This window comes from Rutilus rutilus, assembly GCF_951802725.1.
Source record: "Rutilus rutilus genome assembly, chromosome: 2".
NCBI classification, from domain to species: Eukaryota; Metazoa; Chordata; class Actinopteri; order Cypriniformes; family Leuciscidae; genus Rutilus; species Rutilus rutilus.
The window spans coordinates 59,315,904-59,335,692 of record NC_140210.1 but is presented as its reverse complement, the minus strand read 5'-3'; the positions used below and the strand labels follow the sequence as shown (position 1 = coordinate 59,335,692).

At 41.6% G+C, this 19,789-nt stretch overlaps 1 protein-coding gene across 1 annotated transcript in view; it reads left to right on the top strand.

Annotated features, from left to right (window-relative positions):
• The window catches only part of LOC311286305 (NACHT, LRR and PYD domains-containing protein 1 homolog), a 31,611-nt gene extending 12,453 nt beyond the window's left edge, over nucleotides 1-19,158 (top strand). Inside the window, exons 4-10 of the mRNA XM_084402444.1 lie at nucleotides 5,863-6,036; nucleotides 6,127-6,300; nucleotides 6,387-6,560; nucleotides 6,650-6,820; nucleotides 11,040-11,086; nucleotides 11,169-11,742; nucleotides 17,297-19,158. Of these exons, the coding sequence (XP_084258570.1) occupies nucleotides 5,863-6,036; nucleotides 6,127-6,300; nucleotides 6,387-6,560; nucleotides 6,650-6,820; nucleotides 11,040-11,086; nucleotides 11,169-11,742; nucleotides 17,297-18,500 (2,518 nt within the window). The 3' untranslated portion in view covers nucleotides 18,501-19,158. The remainder of the gene's footprint in view (nucleotides 1-5,862; nucleotides 6,037-6,126; nucleotides 6,301-6,386; nucleotides 6,561-6,649; nucleotides 6,821-11,039; nucleotides 11,087-11,168; nucleotides 11,743-17,296) is intronic.
• Nucleotides 19,159-19,789: the final 631 nt, after the last annotated feature.

The window sequence follows — 19,789 nt, the reverse complement described above, 5'->3', positions numbered from 1 at the left end:
AAATGGATCATGACATGGATTTTTTTATTTTTTTTTCATAAAAATCCACAAATCTACATACATTTTTCAACCTCATTCTGACCCTCTGTCTGAAATTAACCCCCTGAGGTCGGCTGTCGCGCCGGCGCGATAGGCTCGTTTTTTTCCTTATCAGTGAAAAAAATATATAAATTTTTATCTTATATGCTTGTGTTATACATCAATCGATCCTGTTAAGTGTGTATTTTTTTTGGTGTATACTCACAATAAAAACAAAGTGTTGTGCTTTTTGCCAAATAAAGAAAAATAAACACGAAGCGAGTGCTGCCTTCTCTCTGTCAGTGAAGTCCATTCTGAAACGCGTCTGAAAATGAACCATAACTCAGCGAATACTCAGTCAAACAGGCATACAGACACACAGGCATGAAGCTTGAATTCTCTTCTTTTAAATGAAGTAATGTATATAAAAAACAAATATTCTCAGCTTGTGAAATCTGTATTAACCATTCCCTCTGTCAGGAGGGAGTATAATTGTGTAATTAGTATAATTGACTAATGTCATTACAAAGAAAAAAGTATCAATGCCCTCTTCTGTTTTTTAAAATTCACATATAAAATTTAGACAAAGGATTATTAAACTGCTTATGCTTTTATGAAAATACTTTTGCTTTGAGATCTAGCTGCTGTCAGATCCAATACAGTGGCTGCTTTATCTTTGCTCAAGTTTTTTTGCAAACCCTCTCTAACACTGTGCCTCATTTACAAAACAATATGCAGTAAAATGCTCCAAACAAACACATAATCCTCTGATGTGATCCAGGGTGCCATTAAAAAATAAACCATCCCCTGTTTTTGACGCTGGAGGCTTTCTGGAGTCTGTATAGAGAAGCAAACAAGCTTTTTAAACAGGATGCATCAAAGTGACTGATCGCCAGTGGGCAGAGCTTGTGGTGCAAAGATGTAAAACTGTTTGTTGATGTCTTGCTCTAGAGGTGGTCATATGCAAATGTATTTGCCCACGTGACGTCACAAAACCCACAATATCCTAACAAGCCATTTTTGGAACTTGATTGAATTCTTTTTTTTTTAATTCTGAGGACGTTTTAAGCTATGGATCCTGCAGGATACTTCAATAGTACAAATACCTCTTAAATGTCAAAAGATTTAGGAAAATGTATGTCTCATGTCATGACCGCTTAAAAAATTCTAATGAGAGAGAAAATGTTTGCTCCTAAACTATAAACTAGATTCAACTACTTCTGAAAACTAGATAAACAACTGCCTAAAGGTATCTGGACCCCTCACGGTTGTGTAGTGTGTGCTCACAAGAACTTGAAAGCTCTCAGACATGAGCTTGTGATGTTGACTCAAGGACATGTGAGCCCGGAGTGGCATGAACAACCAAACTAAAATATTATAAATGTGTGCGGAGAGGACCAGCCTGCCGCATCACAAACATGCTGCAGGGGGTCACCCCCTTCCAAGGCTCGGGAAGAGGCGACCCTCCCTAGTTGAATGAGCCCTGATGCCTACTGACAAAGTTTGACCACATGCCTCATAGGAAAGGGCAATAGTATCCCTCACCCAATGTGAAATTGTCTGTTTAGTGGTGGCCGCCCCCTGTTACTGCCCCTATGACAAATGAATAGTTGCTCTGACCTACGCCACTGGCTATTGCGGTGGACGTAGGCCTGAAGAGCATGGACTGGATATGGCCTGTGAAGTTTCTCTTGATCCGGCGTTGTGAACGAAAAAGTAACCTTAGCCAGGTAGTCAGGATGAGGATGCAAAATTGCTTTCACCATTCTTGGAGCAAAGTAAAAGCAGGATGGCAAGACAGACGGAGCCTGCAAATCCCCAATTCTTTTCAAAGAAGCGATAGCCATAAGAAAAAACATCTTGGGAGTCAGAAGCTTGTCAGGCGCTGACTCTAGAGCTTCAAAGCGGGTCTCGACCAGAACCTCAAGGACTATAGCTAAGTCCCATGAAGTGATCTTGGTTCTAACAGGAGGCCTCAGTCGCCTGACTCCACGAATGAAGCGGGCAAGCAGAGGATGCTTCCTGATTGGCACCCCGTCAATCAAGGCGTGGCAAGCCAAAAAAGCGGCAACATAAACCCTGAGAGGGGTGGGTCATGTGCCTGCTGAAAATCTTTCCTACAGGAAGTCCATAACTGAAGCAATCTGGCAATTAAATGGATATGCATTACGTGCAGTGCACCACCTTTCAAAGACACCCCATTTATTGGCATAGCTTCTTCTAGTGGAGGAAGCCCTAGCACTGAGAATGGTGTCTATGACATCAGCTGAAAACCCAGTGTCCCTCAGTTGGTACCCTTCCGGGGCCAAACATGAAGGTTCCACAAATCGGGCTGGGGATATTGTGCCCTGCATTTGAGACTGAAGGTCCCTCCTGTTCGGTATCGCGAGAACCAAACTCTGTTCAGCCAACAAGGCGCTATCAATAAGAGGCAAGGACCCTTGATGATGAACCTTGGCCAGGACTCCTAGAAGCATGGTGATTTAGAGAGAAGCAAAGGGGACATTGCGCTGTTCCTAGAAAGGCGAAGAGGTCACCTCAACTTTATCTACTCCCAAGGTTGTAAAATGCCCTAAGGGACCAGAACTTGTCCTGACTCTAAAGTGGAGCCTGTTAGACGGTGCGAAAACAGTCCACCTGCCGATTTTTGTAGGTTACTACCATATAATTTTCCACCTGCACTAGGACATGGTAGCCGCTTAACTGCTGGGGGAAGTACTTCAGGGCCAGAAATACAGCCATCAATTCGAGGCAATTGATGTGCCAAAAAAGGTGATGCCACCCCAGATCCGTTGGATTGGACGGCCACCTAAGACTGCTACCCAGCCTGACAGAGAAGTGTCTGCCCGTTATCATCTTGTGACGACAACACGCACCTAGAGTGGGAACCCAGGTGAGGAACTGGGGTCTGAGCCACATAGAAAGAGAACAAAACAGCAGCGCTTAACCCTTACCATAAACATGGATTTTAGAAAGTGCATGAAGCGTTCAGAGCGTGACTTACCATAAACATGGATTTTTAGAAAGGGTACAAAGCAATCAGCACGTCTCCTTGCCCTTATTTGCCTTTGGGGATTGTGTGGATGAAATCCCCCAGCTTTGAGCCACAACTGAAGTGTTCTCATGTGTAAAAGGCCCATAGGGATCACTGTGAACGCAGCTGCCATGAGACCTATGTAATGTCCTGACCTAGTCTAATGTTGCTTATGGTGTTTAAAATGGTAAGTCCCATTTAACCCCCAAGCACGTTACCCTCTGGGCCGGAGAAAGAACACTTTTCTGCAGAGAGAGAAGATCAGCAGGGATCAATTTGTCAAATGTCAAAGCGCAAGCTTTTGAGATTGGGCCAGTATCAACCAATCATCTATGTAACAAGGCTAGTTCGAATGGAAGGACCCAAGAGTTGTAAGCTTCGCCCTCAAAAACAAACCTTAGGAACTTTCTCTGTTGTGCCAATATATCTATGTGAAAACATGCATCTTTAACCCCCTGGCGTCAGTGGTCAAGCACCAACACCTCGCTTTTTTTCTTATCAGTGCAAAAGAGACTGAAATAACTCTGTCGATTTTTGTCATACATACAAGTGTTATACATCATTCAAAACTGTTACATGTGTACTTTTATTTGTGTACACATTATAAAAACAAAATGTTGTGCTTTTCGCAAAATAATGAAAATAAACATGATGCGCGTTCTGGTGTCTCTCTCAGTGTGAAGTTCATTCTGAAACACGACAGAAAATGAACTGTAACTCAGCGAATACTTGCCACACAGACATGAGAGTTATGTCTTTAGAAGGTAGAAAGTCTCTATTTTTAAATGATGTAATCATATCAAAAACAAATATTCTCTGTTTAAGTAATCCGTATGAAAGCAACGAGAGGTCCAGTTTCTCAAGCGCGTCCTCATTATCTCTAATGTGACCACACCCACGTGCAAACAAGTGATTCAACTGCTAATCGTCCACGTGAAGGAACGTGAGCCTCTAAACGCCCTCATTACCTCAAAACAAAGCATCAGACTTCATCATTGCTCTGCTTTTCATCGAGTTTGGAAGACATGCTGTGAGCTTACATTGGATTTACCTCAGAAGAAGAAGAATGTGATTTGAAGTTAAGATAGATATTTAAGGTAAGAAATTAATTCCCACTTATAATAGTTAGCGTACTTGTACTAGTTGAACTAGCTAGACTAAAATGTATGAAATCGGCAGAAACGTGTGGAAATATAGATATGAATAACTATAGACAGGTAGGTAACCTTTGAATGCTAAATAAATATACACGTACGACACAAGGATGTTTTTATGCTCTATAATATAAAACACAGTGTGATATAAAAGTAGGCTAGTATGAGTGTTTACACTAACATGATAAATATTATAATGTTTAGACCAGCATTTGCTGTGTTTGTGGATATCTGCTCAAACGTAGATGTTTATAATGTGTTAACAATAATGATTCATAGTGAGGAGTGGCTCGATTGCTTCAGTAAATGGTCTCTACAAGCGCTGTGAGTTTGAGTCACTCGCTCTGTTTATTTGAAAAGCAAAATGCACCAAACATTAGGCTACATGTTTTTATATCAATCTCATTCCATAACGTCATAATGAATGTGATAGCAGATGAGCCTACTCCGGTTTTACGGTAATGGGAACTAGGCCTTTAAAATGAGTAGGGCAGTGTATTCCTTTTTACTGTATTTAGGACCCTGAGAGAGATACCCGGCAGTAGCTTTCATGCTGCGAAAGTATCTTTAAAGGGGTACTAATTTTAAAACTTCCAGTTGGGTGGATGTTAAATTTTCTGTGTCCTGGGCAATAACAGAAAACGACAGATCATCCAACAATTTGCTGGAAACCGCTACCCCCTGGGCACAAAAAAACGTCAGGACTTTTGTTTCAGGTCTATTATGAGGCTGCTGAGCACGACGAGCCGGTCCCCAGTCTTTACAAGGGGGAGCTTGACTCGCCACACTCTGCTTTTGAGCCTTTCTTTCAGCAGGTCAGGCTTGCCCCTCACGGACGACTGCTGTCACATCAAATAAAACATAAACATGAAAATAAAATCCAGGCCTGGCCTCTCTCGATCTCCACTGTTGTCTCTCCCCCTTTATGCTTCCGCTCCTCCGTGAGAGATACGAGACCGGTGCGTCGCGCAGGTGTCGCTCATTATCAATCACGCCACCGTCCTGCTCGCCACATACCCCCATCGCCCCTCGCAGGCCGGGGGGTACCCACGAGACTGCGCTCTACTCCCCCCCCTCCCCTTCTCCGGGGGAACCGGTCATGGCGACCGTGGCACATGGGGGTATGGATAGATGAGGCAAGAGAAAAGGAACTGATCACTCCTTTTATAGCTTTGTTTTTGTAGAAAGACAAATTCCTCAGAGTGGATGACTTGTTTACTCAGGTTTTGGCTGCGACCATATTAATCCGTATAATTTTTAGAACATATTTTTCTTTTCTTTTTTCTATTTGTGCTTCCGTCCATACTGAGATAGTGTTTTTGTCCAGCAAAAACAGCTTTTTGAAGATGCTACTCCAAGTGGATAAACACATTTACACATTAAAAAATTAGGTCAATGTGTATCCCTGTTCAATAATTCTTGATAACAGGGAAATCCCAGGGAATACGGTAATAATTTGCATTTTGGTCTGGCACCATTTTATTTAGCTTTTATGTGGTTTTACGCTGACAACATACAAACAGTGTGGACTGAGAGCATTTCTAAATGTAAATGCTGTTTTCAAATCAAGGATTATATTCTGTCTGAAAAATTTCACAACATTTGACTTTTATTTTTGTATTGCCAATTTATTGTGCTGTTTTTAATTTCTTCTAGTCTTGCTGGTTGTAATCTCACTGGTCAGGATTGTGAAATTGTGTCATCAGCTCTACAATCCTCAAACTTTGTCCTGAGAGAGCTCGACCTGAGTAACAATGCCATGCAGGATTCAGGAGTGAAGCTGCTCTCTGATGGACTGAAAAGCCCACATTGTCAGCTGCAGATACTGAGGTATTTAAGAACATATAAAAGATAATTTACAGTCTGCCAGTCATAATGTTGATGTGTGTCTGTAGATGATCTGACTGTGTGTGTCTGTAGGATGTCTGGCTGTATGGTGACAAAGGAAGGCTGTGATTATGTGTCTTCAGCTCTGAGTTCAAATTCCTCACACATGAGAGAGCTGGATCTGAGTAACAATGCCCTCCAGGATTCAGGAGTGAAGATTATTTCTGAAGGACTGAAGAGCCCAAACTGTCAGCTGTACATACTGAGGTATTAAGTACATATAAGAGATAATTTACAATCAGTCTGTCATGTTGATGTGTGTTTGTGGATGATCTGACTGTGTGTGTCTGTAGGTTGTCTGGCTGTATGGTGACAGAGGAAGGCTGTGGTTATGTGTGTTCAGCTCTGAGTTCAAACCCCTCACACTTGAGAGAGCTGGATCTGAGTAACAATGACCTGCAGGATTCAGGAGTGAAGATTATTTCTGAAGGACTGAAGAGCCCAAACTGTCAGCTGCACATACTGAAGTATTAAGAACATATAAGAGATGATTCACAGTCAGCTGATCATAATGTAGATGTCTGTCTGTAGATGATATGACTGTATGTATCCGTAGGTTATCAGGCTGTATGGTGACAGAGGAAGGCTGTGGTTATGTGTCTTCAGCTCTGAGTTTAAACCCATCACACCTGAGAGAGCTGGAACTGAGCTTCAATCACCCAGGAGAATCAGGAGTCAAGCTCTCTGACAAACTGAAGGATCCAAACTGTTCCCTGCAGATACTCAAGTATGTGGGACAATAAGAGGCCCGGTTTACTCCTGGTATTAAGATCTGCCTCAGGTGATCTGACCACAAGTTGATTGCTCTCATTTGGATGTAGTCGTTATTAAAGGGGTCATATGATTCGATTTTAATAGTTTATTATTGTTTATTGGGAGTAATACAATAAAATACAGTTTTAAAATATAGAAGTGTAAATTTCTAATTAATTTAGGAGTGTATAGCTGTGGTTGTACTCTTCCAGGTTCAGGAAGCTGGGAGAAAATGTACTGCAGCTCTGTAAAATGTGCTTTACACAAGCTAACTTTTGGGTTGTACTGCTCAGGAAGTTTGTTATAAATACATCTTAACCATAAATTCCTAAATTCATCCATTTTCTGGATGACCTGCAACTGGATGACCTGCAACAGAAAATGTACTGCAGCTCTGTAAAATGTGCTGTACACAAGCTAACTTTTGGGTTGTACTGCTAAGGAAGTTTGTTATAAATACATCTTAACCATAAATTCCTAAATTCATCCATTTTCGCAAGGCTAAACAAAGGGGTTTTACTCTCGCAGCCAAACACATAACATCTCCACAACATGGTGACAACACAAAAATGTACTGAAGCCTCGCCTTCTTTCTTTGCGTATGCCTTTGGCCGGCATTTGTGGTAGACAAAGTACACAAATCACGTACTTGAGTAAAAATATAGATACCCTAATAAAACATAAAACATTGGATTTTATTTGAGTAAAAGTACAAAATTATAAATATTTTGAGTTTTCTTTGCGGTAGAGAAAGCTGCTAAATGTATCCTACACGAGGAAAGTAACCATGACGATGTTGAATTAAACATAAACGCAGCTTTTTCACATATATATATATATATACCGGCCTTGATAATCATAACATATACTTACCGATTGCTCCATTTCTGCAAATTAGTTTTTGTGAATTAATGACTTGCCCTACCTGTTGCTTTGGTGTTCCTCAACAAACACGTGCTCTCACCACCTGCTGCTGAGCCAACTAAAAGCAGATGGATATTATGCATCGGTACTCTACTGCTATTCCTGCAGTTCCCAGATTTGCAACATTGAATATTCTGCCGAATTTGAACTACTGAATTTGTGGAAGCGAATTTGTAAACTGAAATAATATGGACAGAATATTGCCTGTCGAATAGTATAGGCTGCATTTCTAAACAGACTGAATATTTTCGAAGTGAAGTCTGCAAGGCAAACATTTGTGTGAAATGTTTTGAATTGAAATATTCACAGCTTAAATATACAACCACATTGACTTTCAGCCCCTAAAAATGCAAGCCCTGGAAATACAATGCATTCAAATGCAAGCACTGTTAACCCTCTGGGGTCTGAGGTGTTTTTGGGGTCCTTGAGATGTTCTGACATGCCCTGACATTTGTGCTTTTTTCAGTTGCTTATAAACATAGTAATGGCAAAAAAAAATTACACACTATTTAGCACAAACAGGGCTACCATAATATGTGAGCAACAAGAATGTACATGTCTGCATTTTTGAGAGAATAATGTTTATGCGTGGTTATTGAAAAAACTAAAAACTAAAGTTTCTGAAATAAGACCACAAAACACACACTAAATATGTGCCAATAAGACTTTTGTCTAATGGATGTCATCGCCTAGTGTTTTTTCTTCAAAATTATGTGAAAATCACCCTGCCTAATCCTTCACATAACACAATACATTGATTTGAATTTTGCAAAGCACTTTCTGTTTGGAAAGGCAATATTCGAGTGGGCGTCGACGATCATACATATGTAGTGGTTCACACCTGAGGACCGCATACTTAATGAGCCATTCATTCAGGTGAGTCACTGAGCCACAAGAATGCAAGAGCAACAGTTGGAAGCATCTCAATTCTTTTTTATTTTTCCACATATTGTGCTTGCAATTTGGCCTATAATAGCCAAGGAAAACATGTAATTGTGCAGTTAATTCTCATACTGTATTTTCAGTTTTGGAATATTTATCCTCTCCCCAAATTTGTCACTAATAAAACACAATAAAAATTATTTAAAGAAAAGGCTTATATTTACCTTTTAATAGTTTGTTTACATCTACCTTGTAAATATTTAAATAAACAACAATTCAAGTGTAATCTTTCTTTGTACAAACTAAAGTATACATTTTATCATACATATTTCAAAGTTAAGGATTTGATTGATTATTTGATTATTTTTGACAAAAAAATTGGCAAATAAAAGCTTATTTGAGGTGGCAGATATTTTACAGTAAAAATGTATAATCTATCCAAAACTAATCAACGAAATGTTGTCTTTCATATGTCTGTAACATAGGTCTTTCATTTTTATTATAAGGAATATAAATGCTAATTTGCAGTTTAATACGTTGCTTATACAAATATATATATGTGCATACACACACACATATATATGTGTATATATTTATACACAAAAATAAATTTTATTTATATTTTTTATATACATTTTTTTTTCCACAAATTGTGCTTGTAAATTGTATAATATCCAAGGTAAACATGTCTAGTAATTGTGCAGTAAATTCTCATACTGTATTTTCAGTTTTGGAATATTTATCCTCTCCCCAAATTTGTTACTAATAAAACACAATAAAAATTATTTAAAGAAAAAAAAATTATATTTACCTTTTAATAGTTTGTTTACATCTACCTTTTGAGGGACATTTTCCATTATTATTATTATTCCTCACAGCGCTGCGAGACGGTGTAAACAAGTAATGATCTGAATAAACTTGTGTTTTCTCGAGCTGATAAGGGGCTCGAGAAAACACAGCCCCTCACAGGTTTGCGCCGTGGATTCCCGCGAGTCAGACGCGGATACTGTGTTTGTTTTAGGCTCGCGCAGTCTTCACTCGGACGCGCGCTTCAATCCGTTGTGGAGACTCTCTTTTCGTTCCAGTGAAATTACAAAACAAAATACACACACACGTGTCTCTGCCTGATATACAACCACTGATAAACATAATCTGATTTGACAAAAAAAAAAAAACTATATGAGTGCGGATTCGAACTCAGAACCTCTGACACACTAGGCAAATGTTCTACCACTAGACCACTTGAGTTCACGTATTTACTCACGTGAAAACTCGGTGTTTACTCGGCGTGATCAATTCGCTCTTGAACATGCTGCCGTTCGTCTGAGTTACAATCTTCCTCTGAGGAAAAGCCAAGGTGAGTTATTCCTCGCTGTCCAGGATCATCTGAAGGGCGTCTTTAAACGTCATCCTCTCTAAACGCGATGAACTATCAGTGAATCTGATCTGATGAAACTTCGTGTTTTCAAGGCATTGATCGGGGGGCGGGTGCGAAGCATAGATCACCTAAACTATTTACCATGTCAATAGCGCCGGGGGCGGGGCGGCCTCAGTTCATTATAGAGATAATTAGGCAGAAGGAAAAAACGGTACCTCTCCTTGCTTTCAAACGGATTACATGAGTTGAAAACATTTGTTTTTTTTATTAATTACTTCATTTAAAAGAAGAGATTTCAAGCTTCATAAAGACATATATCACGTGCCTGTGTGAGAAGTATTCGCTGAGTTATGATTCATTTTCGGACGCGTTTCAGAATGGACTACACGGACAGAGAGAAGGCAGAACTCGCTCCGTGATTATTTTTCTTAATTTGGCGAAAAGCACAACACTTTGTTTTTATTGTGAATATACAGAAAAATAATACACATTTAACAGAATCGATTGATGTATGAAACTCCTATGGAAAATCAAAGTCAACAGAGTATTTATGAGTTTCTTTTACACTGATAAAAAAAAAGCGAGCTGGTATCGCCGGCGATACCGCCGACTTCAGGGGGTTAATGCAATGGATTTTTTTTCAATTAGTGCAGTTCAAATACATTTGAATTTATTTTTCTTCCATAGATTATCATGATGGACAAAATGTGTGAGAGTTGTAAGCTTTTGTAGGTCACAGAGTTTATTTTCAGCAAATTCAAAAGCTATTGTTTTTAGAGTGATGTAAACATAAAGAAATGCGTCATCACTGCAGCGCTCTACACTAGCATTGTGCAAATATGGGTACCTGACAGTTTGGTAGCTCAGTCAACTCGACTGCAGTGAGTCAACCGATAGAAACAATTATTTTGGGAGAACTAAGTTTGTGTCACAGAACAGATTGAGTGTGTTTCTTTTTCTTTTTTGTCTTTCCTTTAAAATTAATATGAATCATGTATGTATTTTATAGTGTGGATCATTGTGGAGAGTTCAGAATTACAGCAGGATTACACAAATGTAGGTCTACACACACAATCCTTTAGTGATTTGTTGTTGATTTGTCTCATTCAGTGAAATGTTTCTCTCTTCTTGTGTTCAGGGGCCTGTGATCTCACACTGGATCCAAACACAGCACACACTCGTCTCATTCTGTCTGATGAGAACAGGACAGTGACGCGTGTGAAAGATCATCAGCCGTATCCTGATAATCCAGAGAGATTTGATGTTATTTCTCAGGTTCTGTGTGGAGAGAGTCTGACTGGACGCTGTTACTGGGAGGCTGAATGTAGCGGACGAGCTGTCATATCAGTGACATATAAAGGTTTCAGCAGGAAAGGACGGAGTGATTACTGTGTTTTTGGATGGAATGACAAATCCTGGAGTCTGCACTGCTCTAATAACAGATTTATTGTCTGGCACAATAAGAACTTCACTGAGATTCCTGCTGTCTGTTCATCCTCTAATAGAGCAGGAGTCTATCTGGACATGTTGGCCAGCACTCTGTCCTTCTACAGCGTCTCTGACACACACACACTCACACATTTACACACATTCAACACCACATTCACTGAACCCCTCTATGCTGGATTTAGACTTGATTATAACTCCTCAGTTTCTCTGTGTGACATTAAACAGCGTCCTGAGAGAAACAACAGTGATACACACACAACCGGGTGAGTGAAATATACTGTGTCTTAGTGAAGGATTTTGCCAGACTGAATAATAGTTCAATCCTCTGTTCTTCATACATCACTAAACACTAGCGATGCACCATATATGTTTTTAACATATTTTGGCCAATACCAATAAATATATCTATTTTTTTCTTTGTTTAAAAAAAGAACACGTCTCATGTGCAGGAACTATAAACAAATCATTTTTCATTTTAATTAGTTTTGAGGTAAATCTATTGTTTCATTCAGTTTCAGAGTTTTGTGGCCTCAAAGCTCAGACTGATTTACTGGTATTTCTCAAAAGCTCCTGATGGACACATGATCTCTAAACTGTAATTTGCTCTTTTCTGTAATTTTCTAGCTGTAGTGTGATCTTCTTTACTATTAATATTCCTGCAGACGAGGAATAAGACAGAAATAGTCAAATTCACTCAGTATTACTTGATCTATTCCAGCACTCCCTCAATTACAATCAAGCACAATTAACTGTAGACAGTTGTGTTGTAAGCAGTAAAACAGTCCAGTTCTTTATAGTCAAACTCATTTATTATGTTTGATAATGAACATTTCTGTCCACCCCAGACTGCTGATGGTCTTTATCTGTCCACCTCTGTGAAAATATCCACAGTTAAAAACACTGATTTATAGAAGACTTGACACATTATTGTGATGAAATGATAAGATGGATTCAAATGCAAGTAAAAGTGAGTTTATTGGTACACAGGAACAGAGATGATGAAGATGAGATGAAACAATGTCCAGGGAAACAAACTCTTAGTGACACAGGGACGCCGTGGTACAGCCCAGTCCCGACGTGAAGATCACGTGCGTTGAGTGACGAAGACGGCAAAGAACCGGAAGATGATGGCGGCAATAATCCGGGAGATGAAGATGGTGGAAATGCGAACGTGCAGGACAAATGAACAGGCAGCGGCAGAAACTGGACAGGCGGGAACAGACAGTAAACATCCAACAACGATCTGACAAAAGACAAGGTGAAAACAGAGGGCCTAAATAGGCAGCGCTAATCATCTGCAGCTGGCGTGCTGATCAATCATGATTGGGGTGCTGATCAGCACAGTGATCAGCGGCTCCACCCACACACACACATAAACACAGACAAGAGAGAGACGGCGAATTCATGAACCATGACAGTACCCCTCCCCCTAAGAGCGCCTCCTGGCGCTCCCAGCGGAACCTCCCTGTTGATTGTAATCATCAATAAGGGAGTGATCCAGAATGTCCCTAGCAGGAACCCAACTTCTCTCCTCCGGACCGTAACCTTCCCAGTCCACCAGCTACTGGAATCCACGTCCCCTCCGTCTCGAGTCCAGAATACGATTAACCGAATACGTGGGTTCCCCGTCTACGAGTCGCGGCGGTGGGGGATCTAGGGCCGGCGGATTAAGGCGAGAACGAAAAACAGGTTTCAATTTGGAGACATGAAAGGCGGAGTGAATTCTCCTGTACGCCGGAGGAAGTTTGAGGCGTACTGTCACCGGACTAATGATCTTGGTGACAGTGAATGGGCCGATGAATTTGGGAGCTAGCTTATTAGACACGGAGCAGAGCGGAATGTTCTTGGTAGAAAGCCACACTTTTTGAGCCACGACGTATACGGGAGGCTTTGACCGGTGGCGATCGGCCTTAGCCTTAGTGCGCGCCCCCACCTGGAGCAGAGTCTCACGGGCTCTGGTCCATGTGCGGTGACACCTCTGGACGAAGGTGTGAGCGGAGGGGACCGCGACTTCGGAATCCAGACTCGAAAAAATTGGTGGCTGGTACCCTAGACTACACTCAAATGGAGAGAGGCCCGTGGATGACACTGGTAACGAGTTATGTGCGTACTCAACCATAGAAAGTTGTTGGCTCCAGGATGAAGGATTCTTGGATACCAAACATCGCAACACTCTCTCCAAATCTTAGTTGGCTCGCTCGGTCTGACCATTGCTCTGGGGATGGTAACCCGAAGACAGACTGACTGTAGCCCCTAGTAATTTACAGAACTCTTTCCAAAATTTGGACACAAATTGGGACCCCCTGTCGGAGACCACGTCCATCGGGAGGCCATGTAAACGAAAGACGTGGTCTACAACAGTCACCGCTGTCTCCTTGACTGAAGGTAATTTGGGCAAGGGAATAAAATGTGCCGCCTTCGAGAACCGGTCCACTACGGTTAAAACAACCGTCATGCCATTAGAGGGCGGGAGGGCGGTGACAAAATCTAGCGCTATGTGGGACCAGGGTCTCGAAGGGACAGACAGCGGATGGAGTAACCCATCAGGAGGTCGGTTAGACGTCTTACCAATGGCACAAACTGAGCAAGCCAAAACAAAACTGCGAATGTCGTGAGCCATTAATGGCCACCAGAATCGTTGCTTTACTAAACAGCTAGTCCGGTTTACTCCTGGATGACAAGCAATGTTGGAGCAATGACCCCATCGAAATACTTCGGACCGTAACTCCTCCGGCACAAACAATGGACTCGGTGGGCAACCGTGCGGAGGCATTACCCCTTCTAAGGCCGACTTGACCTTCGACTCGACCTCCCATGTGAGTGTGGAGATAACTATCTTCTCGGGCAAAATGCACTCGGGAGTAACCGGGCGTTCGGATGGATCAAAAACGCGAGATAAGGAATCGGGTTTGATGTTTTTGGACCCGGGGCGGTACGATAGAGAAAAGTCAAAACGTCCGAAAAAAAGTGCCCATCGAGCCTGCCTGGAGTTGAGTCTTTTAGCAGATCTAATATATTTAAGGTTCTTATGATCGGTCCAAACGATAAAAGGTACCCCCGACCCTTCTAACCAATGACGCCACTCCTCCAACGCTAACTTGACGGCCAACAACTCTCTGTTACCAATGTCATAATTATGTTCGACAGGTGATAAACAATGGGACAAAAACGCGCAAGGGTGCATCTTGTCGTCTGAGGAAGAATGTTGGGATAGAACTGCACCTACCTCCACCTCTGACGCATCGACCTCCACCACGAACTGACGTGAGGAATCAGGGGCGACTAAGATGGGAGCCGAAACAAAGCGACTTTTGAGGTTGGAGAATACAGCCTCAGCTGTATCGGACCACCTGAACGTTGTTCTGGGGGAGGTCAAGGCAGTCAGAGGTGCGGCTAGTTGGCTAAAGTTGCGAATGAACCGCCGATAAAAGTTGGCGAACCCCAGAAACCTCTGTAGGGCCTTACGGGAATCTGGACTTGGCCAATCTACCACAGCCTTAACCTTGTCAGGATCCATACGCACTTCCTCAGAAGAGACGATGTAACCTAGGAAAGGAACAGACTGTGCATGAAAAGCGCATTTCTCCGCCTTGACAAAAAGCACATTCTCTAGCAACCTCTGAAGCACTCGTCTGACGTGTTGAACGTGTTCCTGGAGAGATGAAGAAAAAATCAATATGTCATCCAGGTAGACATATATGAACTGATCAACCATGTCTCTCAGTACATCATTGACGAGTGCTTGGAAAACCGCTGGGGAGTTGGACAGCCCGAAGGGCCTAACCAAGTATTCAAAATGGCCCCTGGAGGTGTTAAATGCGGTTTTCCACTCATCCCCCTTCCTGATGCGAAGCAAATGATAGGCGTTACGTAAATCCAATTTTGTGAAGACGGATGCTCCCTGCAACCTCTCGAAAGCTGAAGACATCAATGGCAAAGGATAAGTATTCTTTACCATGATGTTGTTCAACCCTCGGTAATCAATACAAGGTCGCAGAGAACCATCCTTCTTCCCCACAAAAAAGAATCCCACCCCCGCAGGAGAAGAGGAAGGGCGGATGAATCCGGAGGCTAGAGAATCAGAAATATATTTCTCCATGGCCTCCCTTTCTGGAGCAGAAAGTGAGTAAAGCTTGCCCTTAGGCGGAGACTTACCTGGGAGTAAATCTATAGCACAGTCATAGGGACGATGCGAAGGAAGAGAAGCAGCACGGGACTGAACACTTCCTTCAGGTCGAGGTACTCTGAGGGCACGTTAGATAAATTCACCGCCTCCTTCTGCAAAACAGAACAAGACACAGACGGACAGGCAGACACAAGACAAGACTCATGACATTGAATACTCCATGATGAGACAGAATTGTGTCCCCAGTCAACCCTTGGGCTATGCTGAACCAGCCAAGGGTGGCCGAGGACGATGGGGGCCAGGGGTGAGTCAGGGAGGAGAAATGATATAGATTCTGAGTGGTTGCCAGATGTGATGAGTGTAATAGACTTGGTAGAAAAGGTTATGGTGGGGAGTTCCTGACCGTTAAGGGCATTAACGGAAATGGTGTTCTTAAGTGGAGTGATGGGAATTATTAGAGTTAGTGCTAGTGACCGGTCCATGAAGTTAGTCGCTGGGCGCAGCGGTGGGCTGGGCGCAGCGGGAACAGCAAGGTGTTGAATCTGTTGGGTCAGCTCGGACACCTGTGTCACCAAGGCTTGTACTGCTCTTCCTGTTAGAGCCAGATTATCTTCCTGTTGATCCATGCGGGTGCTGCTGCGTGATAAATACTCCTGGAGATCGGTGTTGCTTGCTGAATGCACGATGCGTCAGAATGCGTCAGATCATTCTGTGATGAAATGATAAGATGGATTCAAATGCAAGTAAAAGTGAGTTTATTGGTACACAGGAACAGAGATGATGAAGATGAGATGAAACAATGTCCAGGGAAACAAACTCTTAGTGACACAGGGACGCCGTGGTACAGCCCAGTCCCGACGTGAAGATCCCGTGCGTTGAGTGACGAAGGCGGCAAAGAACCAGAAGATGATGGCGGCTATAATCCGGGAGATGAAGATGGTGGAAATGCGAACGTGCAGGACAAACGAACAGGCAGCGGCAGAAACTGGACAGGCGGGAACAGACAGTAAACATCTGACAAAAGACAAGGTGAAAACAGAGGGACTAAATAGGCAGTGCTGATCATCTGCAGCTGGCGTGCTGATCAATCATGATTGGGGTGCTGATCAGCACAGTGATCAGCGGCTCCACCCACACACACACATAAACACAGACAAGAGAGACACGGCGAATTCATGAACCGTGTCAATTATTCAGCTTGAGCTTATTGATGGAGAATATAGAGTTCATGTTGGCTAGTTAAACATAAACATGACTGGACAATTATGTGTGAATTAAACTCTCATTATAGTATATATGTTTTTGTTATATTAGATTGTTTGTTATTAGGGAGTGACAGCACAGGTGTCAGTCGCAGCATTATATACTAGCTTTATATTTTCTCTCTGTCAAACTGACTCTAAAAAATAGTTTTTATAGTAAACTGTTTGTATGTTGTTGGTTTTGAATTGTTGGTAATACTTTACAATAAGGTCCCATTAGTTAACATTCATTAATGCATTAACTGTATTTGTTAACGTTAGTTAGTCAACTGTTCATTGTTAGTTCATGTTAGTTCAAGTCCATTAAATAATATTGACAGATACAACTTTTGATTTTAATAATGTATTAATAAACATTGAAAATAACATTAACTGAGATGAATAAAAGCAGCTGACTCTTTGCTTCTGCCTTCTTCTGGTTCTTCACAGGTTCTCTCAGCCCAAACCTTCTGGGCTCGATATTCACCCGCTGCTGAACTGTCAGTCTTGTGTCCATATAGCTGATTCTGATCAGTGGCTTCAGATTGAGCCGTCGGCCTGTACAGATGAAGGAGGGTCAAAGTTCAGGGTCAGCACTGACCCAGGCCATTACGAGTGTGTCAGGACCAGAATGCGATGGGTCTGTGACTGTGTCGTCACCCTTCAGTACCGTACCGTAGACGGACTCTTCCTCAACGCAGAGCTGGAGAGGCTGCAGTGCAACCGGATCGGTCCAGTGATTGATGTGACGGTGATCTCAGGGAAACTGGAGGAAGTTCATCTGCCCCATTACGCCTGTTTAGGAGAGTCTGACCCCTCTCTCAAAGATGCTGTGAAAGTCCTCACCGTAAAAGACGAGGGAATAACCACAGAACCTGTGCAGTTGACCCGATTCCATGCTAAGATTGTCCAACCATCCTTCTCTATTACAACTTTAATTATAAGTTGGATAATGGGATGGGACGAACACTGCGATCTTCTTCTCTACATGTGTTCTAAAGATCCTCTTATTCTAAATCTCTACTTTTTTCCAGTTGATCCCTGTGAAAAAAAAAAAATTGAGGAAACTGAAAAATCGTTTTCATCACGCATCATCAGGCATCCCAGACCTGGCAGGCCATTTCGGATGAAAACGCCACACATTCTTGATGTTTCTGGTGCCTCCACTATCCATCCCAAAGAAGGGATCATACTCACAAGAGAAGCTCCCCCAAACTACTTCAGGGTCAAGACTCGTCTGGAGAATGATCTTCAAATGACTCTTATCAGAGAAGAGGATCAGAAGACTGTCTGGACTGCAACGATTGAGAAAGATGATCTGATTCGTCCTAAGAGAGACGAGCCACGTCTGAATAGTGATCAGATTCGTCATAAGAGAGACGAGCCGTGTCTGAATAGTGAGGCAGATAAAGCAAGATATTTTGATAAACATTGGCCACATCTCATTCAGGGGGTTACAAATGTCCAGATCATTGCAGATAAACTGTGTCAGCAAGAACTAATTCATGAAGAACAATATTCAGAAATCACACATGAAAGTTTAACTAGTCAGGAGAGCATGAGAAAGCTCTGTGACATTATACGCAAACACAGAGATCCTGTGAAAGCTGAATTCATCTCAGTTCTTCAGAAAGAGAAGCTTTACCACTTTTGAACATTGGTCTGATTCTTGATCTGATATGGGTTTATCTGAACTTATCAAAATATACTCATTTCTAAATATTAATTCATAGTAACATTACAAATAAATTAAAGTTTTTTGGACATCAAAGTAAATGTTCTACAGGGAAGGTAAAACGAGTTCAATGTTAAAGTAAATGTATACCAGCATTTATATTTATGTTTGTCTAGCTGTATTTCATACTTGTTGGTGAATTGCTGATGTACATTTTTATAGATTAGCCATAAACTATCAAATGCTGTAGTTTATTCAAAATATAGAATCCAGTTCTTTTTTTTTCATATGATTATATTCTTCTGAAAACACACAAAGTTTGGTGAACTGCAATGAGAAACATTTAATATTTTCTTTATCTAATAAAACGCCTTTATGTAAACTTTATTTTGTTGTCTCAGAATTTAACACTGGGATATTTTGGATATTTCACTGCATGGAAACATTCTTAATGAATAGACATTCTGTGATAATGCACAAAAACTAATATGTCATTTATTTATTTTAAACTCAAATTCTCCAGTGACAACATACTATACCCCTAATGGTGGGTAAGTTGAGCCACTTCTGTGTCACTAGCTCTATTTCTGTGTACTTATGATCCTTTCCTTAAATCTGTCCGATTAAACATTATTCAGCTGGAGTGTCTAAATCATTTCAACAAAGAGCAGAAAAGAAGTGTCCAGTGATGCTCTTCCCATGAAAGCAGCTGAGCGTTCTGATGCTGTAGAAGCAGAATGTGAGATTCGTCACGTAGAGCTGGAATATTTCTTCTCATGTTGCTCCATCAAGTCATGGTTTAGTCTGTAGTTGCAGCACAGTTTGTGTCTCCAGGAGCTTTTGTTCTGCTTTTGCACACGTTTCTCCTCCAGCGGCTCCTGGAAAACATCCACAGCACTGCAAGTGTTTGTCAGCGCAGGTTTTTATCTATTTATTAAAATCATCATCTGTAAAGATGCCTAACTTTAAAGTCTGGACTACAACAAAGCTTGTGCTCTTATTGCTTTGGAGAAAAGATGCTGTTCATTTCACACATTTGACCGCTGTGTTGTGATGAACACAATGATCTGTCATGAACTTCAGCATCAACTCTAGAGAAATGTGTCCAGTAGAGGAACATCTGTGACTGTTGTAGTTGAGAGAGTGTTTGGCATCATTGAGCTGATAGGAAAGAAACACACAGGACACATGAACTCTAGAGAGAGCGTAAGTCAGACGGGCCGCAAATGAAAGATCGATCAGACCGTTGAATCTCCAGACGGGCTCTT